Source organism: Camarhynchus parvulus, chromosome Z (genome assembly GCF_901933205.1).
Source record: "Camarhynchus parvulus chromosome Z, STF_HiC, whole genome shotgun sequence".
In the NCBI taxonomy this organism is placed as follows: Eukaryota; Metazoa; Chordata; class Aves; order Passeriformes; family Thraupidae; genus Camarhynchus; species Camarhynchus parvulus.
In genome coordinates, this window is record NC_044601.1 from 4,844,995 (window position 1) to 4,863,982 (window position 18,988).

Consider the following 18,988-nt stretch of genomic DNA (forward strand, 5'->3'; position numbering starts at 1 on the left):
TACAGATCAGCCTCTTGTCACCAGGAGCTGTGAGGAATAAACTGTCACATGCTATAATATCCAAGTATAGTTTTAGGTATTAATATTACTTTTTATATTTAGAAGAGTAGCTACCTTCACGTGTATCATCAATTCCAGGAATAGTTCCATGACCATATGGGCACAGATCCTGAAAAGCAACTGTAGAGATACATTTTCTTTAAAGAAACAGAGCAAGTGAGAGACAGAATCATGACAAATGGTTAAAGTTATCCAAAAAGGAAGTAATCCAAAAAGGACCAAAGTTCAGGTCTCTACAGGGCAAAACCAAGAAATAAGCGTTTTTCTTTGTCTGTGGTTTCTTACATTTAATTTTACTCCTTTTGCTGACTTGAAAAATCATTCTAGAAAAAGCCACCGAGAGCAAATGCCAGAAAGATCTCTCTTTCTAATGAACAAAAAGTCCAACACCAATGTGCTCCTCCTTTTCCCCCAGCAACAAATTTTAAACTCTAAATGTGTACCTTCCTCTTCCTTTGGACAGAGCTCACAAGGATCACCCCATCCTTCTCCTGGCATTTTACTGCAGCAACACTTGGCCTTTGTGGTGTTGAAAGCCTTTGGCACAGAGCACTTCCCATTCTCAAAGTTGGTGAAACAGAAGCTCTGACGAGTATCTAGGAGACGAAAACACAGTTAGGCAGAGATAGAACCTTCTCCCAAATCAGATGATGACTGTCACTGTGATATTTTCTGAAAAATTCCTTCGCAGGATTGCTTGTCCTGGGAAGCTGGGAAGCTTCAGCTTCTCCCTGTTTTGCTTCTATGGAACAAGATTTGGAGAATTGTTTACCCAGCATGTGAATTGTATTTAATTAATGGCCAATCACAGCCAGCTGTGTTGGACTCTGAATCTGTCACGGGTTTTTATTATTCATCCTTGTTTTAGCCTTCTGACGTCTCCTTTACCTTTCTTTAGTATAGTTTTAGTATAATTTTCTTTTAATATAATATCATAAAATAATAAATCAGCCTTCTGAGAACTTGGAGTCAGATTCTCATCTCTCACCTCATCCTGGGGACCCTCACAACACCACAACAGATGACTGTCTGCCCTGAGAGAAATAATGCAAGACCTGTATTTTTCATACTTTCAAAAAAATCACTTAGCAATCCTCGTAAAGATATAAACTGGGAGGGGTTTCCACAGAGTATCTGTAATCTTTTAGACTGAGTTATTACATTCCTTATCCATGAACTCACCAAAGCACCTCCGCCCGTTATCAGACAACACAAAACCTGTGGGACAGATGCACTGGAAACCTCCCGGGGTGTTGGTGCAGGACCCGAAGAGGCAGATGTTGGGATCCTCGTTGCACTCATTAATATCTGTAAAGCAACAGAGAAACCTTCACAACAACCTCACTTGCTGTGAACCCCGTGGTCAAGGAAGATTGTTTTTTACTGATTGATTTAACTGAAGCAGCTTCCAATAAAATGACCAAGAGTTAAAAGCTGTAGGTTTCACTGACTCCTTCATATCAGAGTTTCTCACTGATGTGCTTAAACACTCTCTCTTTTTTTCAATATCAGAGTTTCTCACTGGCATGCGCCTTCTTTTCCAAACACCATTCTCTGCTTTTCATTATACTCAAAATATAAACATTAAACAAATGCTTTCAGAATGTATTTCCCATAGGAACAATACTTTTCTGTAAACAAAAATGTATCCATAAAACATCCAAAGATTATTTTTTAAAATCAGTACGTTGGGAGTTCTTTTAAAGTAAAGGTATACTTTTTTCATGCTTCCTGTCAGATTCTGGGACTGAAACTATAGCTAGTTATTAGTAGAGTGACACCTTTACTTGTATTTACATGCCCAGATTTATATTTAGCAGTCTTTAACTGCCACTCTCATTGTGTTATTTAAAATGTATTCCTGTTCTATTGAATAATCTATAATATATTACTATTACTGAAAGAAGACAGTTAAGATTTATTTTTTAATAACAGTATATCATTAAATATTATATTAAATAATTATCAAAGGCATAAGCCAAATATTAGTATTTAGTGTAAATCTCTAAGTGCCTGTAAAATTGTGCAGCTCAAACAGCATCAGGTGTACATCCCTCACTGTACAGACAACAGGCAAAGCAAGAAAATAATATATTAAAGAGACAATTTCTCATATCTATTATTCAAAACTATATTTTGACTTATCCTATTCTGCAAATACTAAAGTCATACATAAGCTGCCTTGCTAAGGTAATTTTTAAAGGTAATTATAATCTGATAAATTATGAGACGTATTTTAATAATCTTCAAAGTATAAGGCTTTTTGAGTCTTTCATTAAGGAATACTGGAAGAAACATCAGAGAAGCCTGTGGCTATATAAGTATTCTACAATAAAAGCCACACTGAACTTGACCAAAGTATAGGCAGGAACAAGGCTCTCTCCATGAAAATTAACTCCATGGATGTTGAATACTGAAATTTGTAGTGCCATTTTTGCCCATATTTACTGAATTCTCTGCTGTATCAAATTTTAGAAAATTGCCCAGCTAAGAAAATAATGGAAATACAATCTTCATTATTTGGAAAATGTAAGTGGAGTGAAGGAAGAAATCAGGTGGAGTAGATTCTATGATGTAACTTCTGAGAAATACTACCTTGAGTCCCACTTTCAGAAATTGAGCAAACCACTGCAGCACAATCTGGCATTTGGCTGAACTCTGCAGTAGCTTCCCAGATTACTTTCTGTGTGAGGCATTCTAAATCAGCTTATTTCAGAGAGAACAGTAAATAATTTCCCAGTTGCTGTGATAGCTGTTAATACACAAAGCTCAGCAATTCAGCTGCACAGGAAAATTGCTCTTTTGAAGTGCTCATTATTACTGCAAGAATGGCTTGGGGTTGCTAAGGCTGTTTCTGTGGCCACGATGGAGAGGTGACTAGCCAGACTGTGGAAGTAAACAAGTCCTTTCCCCTTTATTCCTTTAAAATGGAAGGGAATATATCACATGGGTAGGTGAAAGCTAAGAATTTTTCTGTGGCCCCAGTTCTGTTTTTTTCTGCATATAATCACCCTGAGCTCACAAAGCAATCAGCCACTGCCAACCTCCACATCACAGACAGCGGTAATGGATTCTCATAAAGCTGTTTGCATGCAACATCAATGGAGAGTAATGGGTAACATCTGCTGCAAGGCCTGTCAAAATATTAATCTAAGTTTTAGTGCAATCACATGTGATAATCTGGCATTTCCTAGGAGATCTAGCTTCAGATTTTCTGGACACGTGGCAGAATGACAAAAGAATGCAAGCAAGCCGCTTTCATTCAATTTGGGCAAAAATCTGTCTGGCAGTCACTGATGTTCTCCAAAACATAGATTCTGAGAAGGTACTAAAGTGGCCATAAACAGTAACATTCCTTGGAAACCAAAAGCTTCCTTTATTTTATATTCATGACTTTAGAACTGTAGGTGATTTGAATTCACCTCAAACATAACTGCTAATATGGAGCCGGCAGCTGCCAAAAGAAATCATGAAGTTGGCAGGCAAACTAAATATTGGTGGCATGATACAAGTGGCTGAGAGAACTCTGGGGCTTAGAAAAATAAATTCTGTTGCTCCAGACAGAAAGTTCAAAATGGTTCCTGTTCCTGCAGCCACACAGATTAGGTGGCAGTAAGTCAAATCTTAAATGCCCAATAAATTCACAGTATCCCATGCTTTGTTGGAAAAGCAACTTGTAATTTGGATTTATTTCTTGCTCTCTGCCACAGCAAATCTTAGTTCAGTGTGTGACATTCAGCTCTTGAATGGCATTCAAGGCTTTAAGTGAGACCTGTATGAACAAGCTAGAACATAAAAATTGATGACTGGTCTGCTGTATCCTCCTTCTCCTCCTGGGAATCTCAGCAATTTAGAGACATTATATAAATAATAACATTGAAATCAGAGAACTATTGTTAGAAGAAACTGACTTAACTGATTGTTCCTATAAGCACCATAATTTTATCAAGACTTTTATACTTCACTTCCCTCAGAAACCAAATGCCTAGTTTATGCATTAGTTGCCAATAATTACCTTCTGTAAAAATTACATAAATACAGTGAGAACACCTCTTACATGAATTATATTTTTTCAAAAGTCACTAAAAGATAAAATAATTCTTTTTTTAAAAGTATTTTTCTTTGCATTAATGAAGACATCAATGTTCAAAATAGAGTACTATACAGTACAAAAGATTCTCCTGCCTTCCTTTTTAAAATCTCTTCCTGAAGACTTTTCATACCTATTCCCTGTCACCTTAAAGTCAGGAAACATTGACAACCATTAGGGTGTACAACTGCTTTCCACCCAATTAGAACCACATGCAGATTCCTAAATTGTTCAGGAGCAACAGTTAGAACTTGCCTTACCAATACAACTTTCACTTTTTACTTCGTATCCTGGTGGACAGATACACCTGAATGAGCCTTCCAAATTCTGGCAGGTACCAGGAGAGCACGAGCCAGGCAGTGCCACACACTCGTTGGTATCTTTGGGGAATGGAGGAAATCAAGAAAGGTTTAGAATATTGTAATTATTATGGTAACAAAACATGAAAAACAATGAAGGGTTCTGTACTAATTTTCTTTTTCTAAGGCAAATAATTGTTTGAAGACCAAAAACTATTTAAAAATCTGTTTTCATTTAAGTCACCATCATTCTCTTTTGATATTTAGATATTCAGACTGTGTTGCTTCCCTCTGCATGGGAGCTATTCAGCTAATTTCAGCTTATTTAAGTTTATTTCAGCTCACCAGTACTTGAACATCATGTGGTTTCATACTTACCAACACAATTCTTGCCATCCAGAGTAAGCTCATATCCTTCATTACACAAACACTTGAAAGAACCAATTTCATTGAAACACCGTCCATTCCTGCACACCTGACCAAAGGAACTGCACTCATCAATATCTGATAAAAAAAAATTAAAAATTTCAAAATTGAAACCAAGAATTGAGAGTTGAGTCCCAGCATACTACATACAGTATGTTATGAACACACTCAAGTTTCAATGCTTAGTATTTCTGTGGAAAAAGTGCATTTTGTAGCAACAAGAAATCAGCCAGAGGAAAGCAACTGTCACTTGAGCATTCAGATGCACATTCTAATTAAACCACACTTTTTTAAATAGGGTATTACAATTTCCAGGCTTCTAGCATTACCTGAATATCTGGAGATATTAAATTGCTACTAAGGGACTGCATGACACCAAGCCTACCAACAGAGGAGAAAATGTTACATGGAATGTTCTGGATTTTATCTGGATCCATATGCACTTGAGTTTCCTCCTAAAAACCTGTCCCTGCTAATCTCAAGTTTTGGACTATGTTATTTGCTTTCCACAGCATGATTTTCTCCTTAGTAGCAGTTCTGAAAATGATTTTTTAAAATCCTTGTTATTTTGCAGGGTTACTTTAGTAATGCAGACTTAAAGGAGCACTGCATAAGGAGAAAATATGGATGAGGAAGAATAAATGAAAAGGATCTTGCATAAGCATCAAGCTGTGAGAAAGACTTGTACTTTGCAGCACATTCTTGTTACTCTAATTGCTTCTTTCCTGGACAAGAAGAGGATTTAAAATGCTTTTAAAAGATGTATTATTTCTTTCCTGAAACTGGAGACTTTGCTGTGTCTTCCTTCTGCAGCAGGAAGGAGTGTAAAGCCTCCCTCTTTTCTTTGCTTCTGCTCTGCACAAAGGAGATTTCCAGGTTTACAGAGTCTGTTTCTCAGTCCAGGAAGGTGTTGGTTGCTTTATCACAAGAACCCAGGAATCAAAGCAGTCCAAATGCATCAGATATTTTGGTATCCTGTACTTTATGAATGTGAAATAGCAATGCCTGTGTCAGCTCTGCATGATTTTGCTCATTTTAGGAGAGCAGATCTGGCAGGTTACAGACCAGCGGTCCTGGCTTTCTTACTGCTGGTCTTCTTTCTCACCCTGTGCAAGAGTCAAGCAAAACAGTGAAATAAAGGAATTGTTTTAAATTTATGAGGCAGCACTGGTGGTGGGATAGAACAAGAGGTTCCTGTGGACTGTGCCTGTAGCCAGAGATGTGCTGTAAATACCAAGGTAGTCTAGATGAGTTCAGAGATGCATTAAAACTTCAGTGAACTGAAAGTTGCCCCAGCAGTCCAGATATTTAGGATAATATTATATTAGTTCAATTGTCTGTAATTAAAAAACACTTTTAATTAGTTTAAGACATGACAGAAAGGATTAATCTCTAGGGCTGGTAACAGCAGAAGCTACTGCACTCAATTAACTTTATTCACACCCTGGCATCTCTTCTTTTTAACTACACACTGTCCTCCTTGGCATGCCAAGCCAGCAGCAATGAACATAAGAGCTTGGATTAGGTCTCTTACCCACACAGTCATTATTACGAGTTAACTCAAATCCTGGATAACACAGGCAGTTGTATGATCCAACTGTGTTCTTGCATGTTCCATTTCCACATGGATACTGTTCACACTCATCAACATCTGCAAGGAGAGACAAATTGCAGGTGGGAACTGGTTTTCCCAGGTATGGGTGATGTGTTGGCTGTGCACAACTGCAGTATCCTAAACTTTGGTCCCTAGTTTAATCTGTCACATTTTGTGTTCATGCTACAGATTTTTGCAGCTTCTCAGTACACAGAGAAAAACATGACATGATGTAATTTTGCGTGTATTTTAAAATAAAAGGAACTGCTACATGTAAAACTAAATGCATATGTGCAATTATCCAAAGGCATTTCATCTCTTTGTTTTCCATACTAACATTTCTTAATTTCTTTAGCATAAACAAGTGATCAAGATTGAGTACAAAGGATTAGGCATCACAGCCCTGAAATGATCAATTGTTATGTACATATTGTACCTCAGAGCCCATGAAAAGCTGTTGAAAATATAATTCCATTTATTTAAGTATCAATATCACATTCAGAATTAGAAAGACTGCTTAAAAACTTTTGCAAACATCCATTTTAAAAGGCACTAAAGTTCAATGTCTCCTGTGTGTTACAGTAATTTCTGGAGTTTCATGAGGATCTGGAAGCTATTGAGATTTTGTCCTGCTAGTTCTTCAAAATTTTGCATTGTCAAATCAGGTCACTTTTCCAAATATCCTCCTCTGACCGTCTGACAAATGTGATTTAGTTTAAATACAAGTAGACTCTAGGCAAATATGAATACGTATTACAACATGAATAGGTTTTAAATATCTGTTTAAAGTTGAAATGCATCACCTTTTCATTTTAAAACCCTGTAGAACTAAACAGATTAAGAACTAAGATTATGAACTAAAAGAACAGGAACATTCTTACTCTTCAATCTTATTTCTTGTATCATCTCTATCATGTCATCGATTTCACATGAAATGAGTATAATGTTACATTAAAAGGAGGATTCTGTTTTTTTAAATGAACTCAATAGATTTAAATCATTGGAAAATGTGTGGTTTTAGCTCCAAGCTCTACCACTCTGTGATACATCCTATAAAACTCTCCGTTGAATAAGCCACTATGATGTATTTCTGTGGAAATATTTCTTCGGTAACATGGAGCTATCTCAGAACACATTGTTTTGTTCTGTTTTTTTCTCAAATTAATTTTTCCCCTCCAAGGACAACTTCACAGACTTTATTCACAAAAAAATACCCCAGAAATGCCTGAATCAGTTTTTTAATGTCAGTATAACCTACTGAAAAAATCAGACTCATCTTCCCTGCTGCAAAGGGTGGGACAGCCAAAAACAATCACACACAGCAAAGTATTTTCTCTCCATACCCATGCACATAGTCTGATCTTGAGATGCCTTGAAGCCATTGTGACATATGCACTGGTAGCTTCCCTGCATGTCCACACACAAGCCATGACTGCAAACGTTAGGAATTTCCAGACATTCATTGCGATCTATAACAAAAACACAAAACAGATGGTGCTAGCTGTTGACCTCCATTATATCCTCGTTTTACACAAATAATGTTTTTACAATACGCTGTTATGATTGAAACCAGATTCAAAATTATCTGTAAGCAAATCTGAATTGTAAGAGAACTTCATTTTACGGGAAGTGCTTGCCGACACACCTTGAGGATAAAACTACTCTCAGGATTTGGCTGATACCTAGAAAATGTCCTTTAAAAATGTCACTCTATCTTTTTCTTTGTTTTTACTGAGAAATGTGGCTATAAAGCAAAACAGCAGAATGCACAAGGTAACAGCAAATAAAAGTCATCTGATTTCTTACCAATGCAGGCACCATTGGGTGACAGTTTAAAGCCAGCAGCACATTCACAGCGGTAGCTCCCAGGGCTGTTGATACAGTCAGCATTTCTCTGGCAGAGGTTGTCCCCATTGCTGCACTCATCAATATCTGAAAAACCAAGAGTTCAGGCATCAGAAACCACTCCTGCCTCAGATTTACTCACCGTCTGTCTGTGGAAGAGGAAACCTCAGTCCTACATAAAGCTCAAGCAGCCTGACCTCCAGCCCTGCGCGCTGGGAATGCACACAAAAAGCAAAATCAACACCATTCACCCATGTCATCCTTTGGATGAAAGAGGATCCCACAAATCCAACTTACCACGCATCAAAGTCACTTTGGAAATCTGCAACATCTGCCTAAAGAAATTTTTGTATTAAAAAAAACTTCCTCTTTGCCTTTGAGCTGAAAGAGTAAGTGGCACAGTTTGCAACTTTTTAGGTTGCTCACGTTAGCACAAAATTCTTGAACAAATGACAAATCTCCTACTGGCTTTACAACACGCAAAACTTTATCAGCTTCCATGAGTATGTCTGTCTCTAAAACTGTAGCAGAAGAGATACAGGTTGGAAAAAAAGAATCCAAGATACTTTTTTTGAGAAATTCTAAGAACGAGAATTAAATTTTCTCCCTAAAATAAAACAAAACAAAAGCATTGACTGCCTACTTAGAGGCTTTACAGAAAACAATTACAAATTTTATTAGGCACATGTGCATCCATAATAAAGACAAGCACTTAAACTGATTTATAACCTTGAGCCCTACAAAAGTCTGTCTCTCAGATTTTGAAAACCACATGAATTAAATGTTCCCCTTCCCTTTAGGATAAGCTTAAGGGGGTTAAGGAGAAAATAACCAAATTTCAAATCACCTTCACAGACCAGGAGCAGGTCATTGTAACTGAATCCAGTGGGGCACTCACAGCGGAAGCTGCCAATCTGATTGATGCAAACTCCATTGGCACAGATTCCTGGGATTTCCTTACATTCATCAATGTCTGAAAGGCAGAGGAGCTACTTTTAAGTACAGTTCATCATGTCTTTACACACTGCAAGGATTCTCACTTTCACTGTGTTCAAAACTGAGTTGAGACGTTCCCTTTAATCCACAGAAATTACACACAGGTTACAAAACCACACATATGCCCATTATGACAGAAAATGGCATGTGAAGTTCAGGAAGTGATCAAAACAGAGCTACACTAAATATTGGCCAAGATGCAAAACTCAAAAATGTGCAGAGAAGCCCCACAGTATTTTTGAAGGCAAAGCTTTTTAACTTCCTGATTAAAACTCAAAATCATGAACTCGAATGGTGGCAGGTGAGCAAAATACCACAACAAAATGTAGAAGTTAAAAACAAGAAGGAAACATTTTACATAAAAATTGGTCGCAATTTGTGCCACCACTGAAACTCCAAAATGAAATTTAACAACTTTAATATATGAAATGCTTATTTTAGTTAACATTATGCAGGCACAAAAACATTATGCAAAACAATTTTAGGATAAAATAAGACTGGTGAAACTTGTAGACTTACCAACAGCTTTTCCAGTATGGATGTCAAAAGTGAAGCCAGGAATATTTCCACATAGGCTCTTGAAATCAACTAGAGCAAAATATAGAGCAATGCATTTTCAGGGAATGCATAAATCTCCCAAGAATTACCTGCAGTCTTCTCAGCTACTCCAGAGCTGTTTTAAGCCAAATCTACTCAGGAGAGCAATTGCCTCTTGTACAGCTTGTACTGAAAATTCAGACTGCCAAAAATTAATTAATTAATGCAAATTGAAATAGCAACATACTTTCCTTAAATCTTTGCAGACTTTGGCACGTGAGTAAATGTCTGATTTGAGAATGCAGTCATTCAATCAGGTTTTAGTTTTATTTTGTTTGGTTGGTTCATTTTTTTAATAGAATTCCTTAAGGTTTAATCCTGTTTTCTAAGCGTCTGTAGTCAGAATCTCCAGCAGCATTTTCAAATTTGAGAAGTAAATGTAATTTAGCAGTACCTGTGCTTCTTTCACAATACTATCTATTTTCTTTTCTGTGGAATTACTGCAGATCAGTTCCTCTGAACTGTTCAGCAGAATGGAGACTGTGCTTTAAAAAGAGATGCTCCAAAAGCCCCACATTTTTTTAATATGCTCCTTCTATATCCTCCTTTTGCATTTGGAGAGTGAGAAATGCTTGGTGTATAAAATAAATTAACTCAAGTTTTCTAGGAATGGTGTTTGAAATTGAGTGGGTTTGCAATATACAAAGAAAAATTTCTAGCATGGATTCTACTAATTTTTGCAGATGAGGTTTTAGTGGCAGAACAGTGCTCCCCAGGCAAAAAGTTATTACACATTTACAGCAATAATTTTTTATCTAGGAAGAAATATAAAAAATGAGAGGCCTACAACTATAAGCATGTCAAAACTGCATACTACTACCAGAGGAATTTGTACTTGTTTGAGAGAAATTAAGCAATTCCAGTGTGAAGACACAACCAGTTTGAATGAACAGTTTGCAAACAATAACCATGCAGCCACTATTCAGCACCTTTTTAGATCCTATCAGCATTCAAGTTATCCAGAAAAAGTATGTTTCAATATTCAGTTTCCAAACTACTGCCAAGGAAGCATTTCAAGGTGTGTGGCAGGTTATTTCTACATTCAGGGCATTAGGCTAATGTGAAATATCCTTCAATTAAAGTGAGTAACATTTACAAAAACATCTGATTGACATAAAATTCAAAGGGTTTCTGGAAGTGTAATATCTGGAGACCTCCATGAGTGCTTGGTCCACTGTTGGTGCTGCTGAGGACTTACAGAAACCTCTTTATCCAAGAGAAGGAAGAGTATAGAGCCTGCCTTGATTTGTCTCTAAACTTGAAATGCTGACAAATTATTGTAGCACCAAAACATGAAAAACAAAGAGCTCCTTCTGTATTCTTGCAAGTAATGCTCTTTAATCTGTAGCAGGTATAGTCTTTACTGGCTGTAGTTTGAGTTTCTTGTCTTCCACATCTTAATGGCAGCTCCTCAGCAGCTCACGATTCTGAAAAGTTTATCTACCATTATAAATTAATAATTCTTGCCTCCTTTACACCAAACATCCCCATTTTTGGCAAATTTAGTTAAGCACTGCTCAGAATGATATTTGGAAAAATCTTTTTCCCACATTCAGACATACTTGGTCATTTCTCTAAGCCAAGCAGGATCCAGTGCATCTGAACACGAGCATTTTCTACTTTCTTCTGTCCCACTCTTTAATGTCTGCTTAATGTTCACCCAGGTTATTCTCTTGCAGTGCAGGGTACAGGGTTACAGAGCTGTCTACCATAGTGCTCTACAATCCAGCAATTTACTGCCCTTTCAGAGATACATGTTTTTAATACATGTTACTATAATAATGTAATACACTAATATATTTTACATACTACTTATGTGTAAGATTTCAGGCTTAGCAACTTAGCTCTTTTCTGCAAGGAGTTTATGCCATTTACTGCTGTTAGTAAGCCTGTCAGTAAATATACCTGACAAAAACAGAGCCCTGTGCTCACTACCCTGTCCTAGTAGGACACCACCTGTGTGATCACCTACTTCCATAATAAAACACATCAGGTCTGGGAGGATGGGGAAGGATCCTCCAAGGATTGCAGGACCTCTTTATTTCTATTATGCTACTTCCATGTTTCACAAATGTCAGTGAATTCAGTTTTTCACACATTTTCCCCCAGTCTTTATTGTGTAGAGAAAGGGTATATAATTAGGTAAGGATTGTATGAAAAATGTCTTTATACAAATTGCCGAAATATCCACATAAAAGCATGCCAGAGATTTACCTTCTGGAAGCTTGGCTTTGCATCAGTGACTTTAAAAATATTTCAAAACCCCATATATTTATAACTATACTATTTTTAGGACAAAAAGATCTGTCACATAACAGGGAAAAAACTGAGATCAGGCACTCCTCAATTTACCAAACCATGGAAGAATTCTGTACATTCTTCATTACCTTGTAACAGTGAAGCAGCTTTCTACACTTTGGGTAAAAAACCAAACAAAAAAGAACTATTATTTCTGGTTAAAGTCTGTATGCTAATAGTTATGATCTGCATAATGTGTAAAACCAAACCAAACAGTCTTTACTACTTAAAGGCATCAGAGACAGATTGCTAAGAATAAACAGAGAAAAAATGAAGAAAGAGCTCTGTTCACCAAAGAAAAAAGACAAATGCATGGTCACGTGAAGTTCACTTACAATCCTCATCAGGGCAGAATAATGCTCTTAATGAGCCACTGGGCCCAGTTTGGTGACGTGGGTAAGGTCAGGGTACCCCAACCCCTGTCTGTGATGTGCAGCCCTCAGATTGCAAAACAACTGATTATAGAACACAAGTGCAGCTATTCAACCATTTCCACTTGGAAGTTGTGTTTGATCCCCCACACAATCCCTTTTCATGGTGAAAAAGGTTCAACCATGCCTGCAAAAACAGTAAAGTCATTTAGAAAAGCTAACAAGGCAACATTGAAATATTTCAGGGAATATTTAAACCCCATAACTGCTTGCACAATACCAAGCAATTTTGGTTTTAACAAATCATTAAAAGCTGCAGGAGTTTTTGAGAATTTAAGTGTCAGAAATCTAAAAGGAGAATTCTTTCTTCCACCCAAGAGCATTAACTGCATGAATCCCTGCTAGCAGTTTGCTGTACTCTTCTCATCATGTTGTCACCACGGTGACAATTTTATGACATTTAGACAAATGACTATGGGAAAGAATTTCGAGAGCTCTCTGTGGCAGCAAACATGTATTTCCTCTCTCAAGCTTATTTCCATTTCCCATTCCTGACTGCTAGGAGCATTCCTTCATTCTCCCTCCTCCTATTTAAGAAGGAAAAGGAAAAGGCAGTTTTCTCTTCTTTTCAGTCCTATTTTCATCCTCTTTACTGTGAGGGAAAATCTTTCTGAAATTATCTGTTGTTTATCTCAAATCACCAGGATAAACCACTTTGAATGGGAGTAATAAATTCTTTACACTAAAATCAGAAATGATACTAAAATCACAGCACCAGAGGCATAGATTAGGTGACACTAAACCAGTAAACCTGGGCCAAGTACATTAAACAACAAACTGTGTTTGTACAAAACAGGCACATGAGTTTTTTAGTTTTATCAAAGCATCTTTTTTCTTTTTTGAAATGGATGTCCTTTTTCTTTTTTCAGTGGATGTCAGGTTTCCCTCTGAGTTGGTGATTCTCCCACCAATGACTTTTCTGAGTTGAGCTTTCAGGGATGTCTTGTTCCAGGAAAACAATTCCATAAACACTGACTGAAAATTAACTGTCCTTCACTATTTCACCTCCATTTATGGAAGAGAATTTTTTACTTCCCGTTGCAATGCTGTACTTACTGGGCAATTTTTTCAAGTTCAGTCACCTTCAGCAGAGGAAATGTAAATGCAACCAAGCAAATCATGGATCAAATGTGAGACACAGCTGAAAAATCTAGAAAGGCTTCCAACACTCAGTACAAAACCCAATCCTGATGTCCTGACAGATTAGGACTACCAAGATAAATGTGTCTCCAACTATCAAGAACTAAATTACACTCTCCTAAATTAATTATCCTGGGGGACAGACTAGACAGGAGGTATCTCTGGTCAGCCAGTATCTTCAACACCAGTATTACTGCTCAGTAAAAGTTCTTTTGGGATGAAATGTTAACTTTAGTTAATAGGTCAAAGCAGCAGATAAGCAAAGAAAGTAACAAAACAGGGTGACCACAGAAGGCTTTACCTGTTCCTGGAGCTGGACACGGCTCACAAGGTTTGTTCCAGGCTTTCCCAATATTGTATGTGCAGCAGCACATCCTTTTGGTCACATTGAAGAGCAGTTCATTCTCACAGGAGGTTCCATTATAGCTCCTGTAGCAAAAGCTTTTCCTCATGTCTGGATGTGAGAAAAGAAGCACTTATGAAGTAACCAACATTATGATAATTGTGATATTATGTAAATATCAACCCCCTACCAAATCAGACAAGATTCATTAACTCAGTTTTCTGAATGCAACATAAACACAGGCATTTAAAAATAATTTAAGGATTGATGTAATCCACAGTCTTTGTTTTAGACTTGTGTGAAATATTTTCTGTTTTGATTTAAAGACACAAGGGGGAAAAAGACAAACTCCTAAGAAATCATAAACTCAGTGTAGATACTCAACAGATCCATTTGTATGGCAAACCCCACCACTTGGAAGTGATCAGCTGGAATAAACCAGTGAACAGTGAGCCCTGTTAGGGAGCAAGAGCCCCTAAATGCTGCAGGCCAATCACAGGGATCTCTTTCCTGACAACACAACACCAGCTGGGAGCTAAAAATAGTCAAAATAAACACAAAGCACAGGGTCTGGCCCTCAAACAACCTGATAATCTTTCAGTTCTAGTAAAGAAGACATTTTGCATACCCATGCAGTTGTGTCCTCCGTTCACCTGCATATATTCAGGTGGGCAAATGCAGGTGTAGTTCCCCAAGGTGTTGTAGCAGGTGCCAGGACCACACACACCAGGGTGTGCAACACACTCATCAATATCTAGAAGAAAAAACACTCCAGTTAAGGAGGGAGAAGAGGTCCAAGGCCAAGCAAATATTTCTGAGAAATACAACCATAATAAACCACGCTAAGATAACAAAAATCCTTCATTTAAAGAATACCTTGAAAAACACAACTCTGATTTTAACCTCTAAGTTAAGCCTTTATTCATTTAAGTGCAAGACAACACACTGAATAAACTCTAAATACTTTAACTTGCCACTGAAATCAGCTTCACAAAAGACATTCACACCTTCTTCTCAGAGCAAGGTTAGTCACTATTTAGGGTCAGTTTACAATTTTGGTTTTAACAGTTATGAAAAATCTCAAACACTAAAGGAAAACCAGTATGAACTTTACTTCATATTGAGTAAATTAAACTGGTACTCTCACATCCAAAATGCAGAGAGCATCATAAAACTTACAGGGTGAGAAGCCAGAAATCATTAATAACTCCTTAGTTTGCTGAATACATGTGGCTGAGGTCTAATATCTAAAATAAACATTAATTTATTGAAATGTTCCATTTCAAGCTTTGAACAATTGTATCCTTGGTGCCAAAGGTAATGGTTTTAGGGAATACTCTAGGTAAGGGTGGGGTGTACCATGCCCACTTATGGATTTAAGGTTAAAAAGTAGTGGTTTTCATAATAACTGCACTGTGACAGAGAAAGAGGCTTTAAAGGACCCAACCTTCGCAGATTCTTGTCTCTTCACTGAGGTAGTAACCTCTTGGGCATTCACACTGGAAGCTGCCAAAAGTGTTGATGCAATTTCCACCTTGGCAGAGGCCTGGCAGCTCCTGACATTCATCAATGTCTGAAAACGGAGGGGGAAAAAAAAAACAACTCACCGTATTTTCATTCCTCAATGAAAAGAAAGAAGAGAATTTAAGTACTGCCCTGAAATTTTGCCAACTAGTAGCGTTGAACTGTCATGTGTGGTTTGTTTTTTTTTTTTTTCTTCTAAATTGCTCTCCAGGAATGCATGGATAAGATACTCATTCTCTTCCATTCAAACAGCCCTTAAGGAGCAGTTTCAGCTTGTTAAGCCCAATGTTCCATTGCTGTTTACAGGATTTTGGCACTTAATTCCTCACTTCTGCCCATTTATTGGAACCAGAGCTGCTCTGCCTGATGAATATTTCCTGACATTTGCACTTTCTGCTGATGAGCTGTAATTTTCATAAATGACTTATCCTTCAGGGCCCAATTTTGAAATCCAGTTAAAGTAAGGAAGCACACAAAAGGTATGCACCAGATTGTTTTCCTACTGAAATGGTGTTGTGCTTCTTCAATATTACTTTGCTGTGTGCCTTTTCATGTTGTTTCCCAATTCACATTGTTTTAGCTTTGCACTAAATATAATGATTTTTGAAAAATGCAGTTCCTCTTCAAAGATGACCCCTTTTTTACTATTATTATTATTATCAATATCAATGATCAAAGTAATTTATAAGAAACTCACCTTCTAAAATAATAGTAATGGGATTTGGTCTGAATCCTTCTCCCCCTGGACAGAGAGTGTTGTATTCAGCTAAAGTAAAATATAACAAGAGACATGTCAGTTTCATAAAAAATAAAATTATGCACCAGAATCATAAAATATCACTTGTGTTTTTAATGGCTGTTCTTCTCTACAGTCATTTGGTTTCTACTTTTTTTGACCTATTCACAGTAAATAAAACACGTGCATTAGATTAACAGAAAACCAATGTAAAATGAGGAGTTCTGCTTTCTTTTATTACCATAATTCAGATACTCTTGAGGCAGGCACAATATTGGCTTTTCCATACTGTGTCCCTACAGAGGCACATAATTTTTGTTTTGATTAGTTCTTTAATATGAAATGTCAGTATGCCACTGATAAAGGTAAGTGTCAAATTTGTAATTCCTATTGTTATGTAAAGAACAACATACCTGACGTTTGTGTTGCAATATTCATTAAAGACCTTCAAAGCTCTACAAAGATGGTAACTATCATTAAGTAATAGTTTTTAAAGTACTCAACAGTGACTTAGACATAAAGAACAATAGTTATCAACACTCTGCTTTGGAGAATAATGAAGCCCTCCAAATTAAAGCCATGATTTGGGTTCTAAGCATAATTAATTTATTTCCTTACCAGCTTGGAGCTGATGTGCATGCCCAGCAGATACATGCACTCTATTTTATTCTTATCTGTAAAGTTCTTACTTAATTTTTTTTAAATAGGAAAAAAGAGCGAAAATAAAATGCCCAACACTTCCTAAAGTATCACCTGGCCTGGTGGGAAGTGCCTCCTAAAGAAAGCACTGATCTATTAGTGTGAGAACAGGCACCAAGTCAGTCACAGAAGACTAAAGGCCAGGTCTGTGATGCTCAGGTCCACACCCCGGTCCCTCTGACAGTGGTAGTGAAATCTGACTCGAATGACCAATGTACAGCAGTAGAGTAAAAGACTGTCAATTCCTTTTCCATCCCTTCTGAAATAAGGCAGCACCAGGAGAACGTGAGGACATTTCCTTACTGCTGTTGACAGGGGGACAGGTCTCACAGGGGTTCCCCCAAGCCTTTCCCAGCGAGCAGCAGCACGAGGAGCGAGTGACTCCAACCCCAATCTCAGTGCTGCAGGACAGGCCCCCGTCCCCTCTCGGCCCAAACTTCAGGTAGCAGCTGCCCACACGGTTATCTGCGTAAAAAACACACGTGGTTACAGCTGCACACCAAGATCCAGGCAAAGAACTGCAGGTATTAATCTGCAATTTCATGCCTAGAAGGAGGAATTCAGGGTAGCATTGTGCTCTTGAAGTCATTGGCACTTCAAGAACATTGATAGTTGTTGATGTTGAGAGAGACAACACTAAAAAACTATGTAACAGGATATGCAGAATTGTGGAATCGTTATTTTTCTATCTTATTTGCATAAAATAAGTGATTTTTAAAGTGATAGTTCAGGAAGCTTTTTACTTACCCACACAACCCACTCCAGTAGGATTCAGCTGGAAGTCTGGAGGACAGTTACACTCGTATCTTCCAGGAGTGTTTACACAAAGACCATTGACACAATTAATGGGGTCAGCACATTCATCAATATCTAAAACAGGAAAATCCACATTCATAAATCTGCTCACTGGACAGGAAAGAATAAGTTTACTTTCTAAGACAACTTAGAAAGTTTCAAATGCAAGTGAATTTTAGCTGAAACTGAAGGAGAGTCTTAAAAATAAGTCAGCAAATGACTACAAATAAACCTTGTTCATCTACATATTTAAGAAGCCACCCTTTTTGCTGATGTATTTCTGAAAAGCAATGACTTACCTGTGCAATTTCCCCCAGTTCTATCCAGTTCATAGCCATCATCACAGATACAACGAAACATTCCTGGGAGATTATTGCAGGTGCCAAACACACAAATATTCTGGAAGGAGCATTCATCCGTGTCTGAAGGAATGCATTAAAATCAGAAAGTTACACAGCTTTACCACATTACTGTTATTATTATTGCTGTTGTTGTTATTATGTGTCACAGCACCATAAAAGCAAAAGGAGACACATGCCAAGTATTTTTAAAACTAACATTTTTGAGTTTGTGTACAATACTACACAAAGTTTCTATTTGTGAATTTGTATCTGCAAAGGAAGTGTAATAAGAAGAAAGTGTGCAGGCATCAACAGTCCTATCTCCTTGGGGGAAGAATACAGGGAAAATAGGAATATAGGAAGTATAAGAATTATCTACGATTTTCTCAAGCCCACATTGAAGTAGTTATGTAGTAACTACACACAGATGAGCTAAAATGCATCTAAAGGACTGCACGCTCATCTAAATTGAAGATGAAATCAAGTTGAAAGACACTGACAGAAAACTGGATGATTTTGTCAGCTGCAGTGTAGAAAGGAGATGAACACTGACACCACAGACTGCAAAGCTATGGCTTTAGGCACAAACTGTAAAAGAGTTCTGAGCTGAAAGTAAGTAGGATAGGAGTGGAAAAAAACCCCCTCCATGTACTGCCAGACAGCAGGACTTTCTAAGTTGCCAGAATAAAGCAGCTGTGGAAAAGGCAAATGCTGTCCTGGCACGTATTAGTGAATTATTTTTAGCACAGTCAGGGAAGTGGAAAGCATTAATAT

At 37.4% G+C, this 18,988-nt stretch overlaps 1 protein-coding gene across 1 annotated transcript in view; it reads right to left on the bottom strand.

Annotated features, from left to right (window-relative positions):
• Nucleotides 1–18,988, bottom strand: part of FBN2 (fibrillin 2) — a 121,732-nt gene that overhangs the window by 16,069 nt on the left and 86,675 nt on the right. The window contains 17 exon segments of the mRNA XM_030969525.1: nucleotides 115–180; nucleotides 504–656; nucleotides 1,243–1,368; nucleotides 4,411–4,530; nucleotides 4,828–4,953; nucleotides 6,410–6,526; nucleotides 7,813–7,938; nucleotides 8,276–8,401; nucleotides 9,162–9,287; nucleotides 9,830–9,898; nucleotides 14,078–14,230; nucleotides 14,748–14,873; nucleotides 15,567–15,692; nucleotides 16,341–16,409; nucleotides 17,382–17,543; nucleotides 17,826–17,948; nucleotides 18,173–18,295. Coding sequence (XP_030825385.1) covers nucleotides 115–180; nucleotides 504–656; nucleotides 1,243–1,368; nucleotides 4,411–4,530; nucleotides 4,828–4,953; nucleotides 6,410–6,526; nucleotides 7,813–7,938; nucleotides 8,276–8,401; nucleotides 9,162–9,287; nucleotides 9,830–9,898; nucleotides 14,078–14,230; nucleotides 14,748–14,873; nucleotides 15,567–15,692; nucleotides 16,341–16,409; nucleotides 17,382–17,543; nucleotides 17,826–17,948; nucleotides 18,173–18,295 — 2,037 coding nt within the window.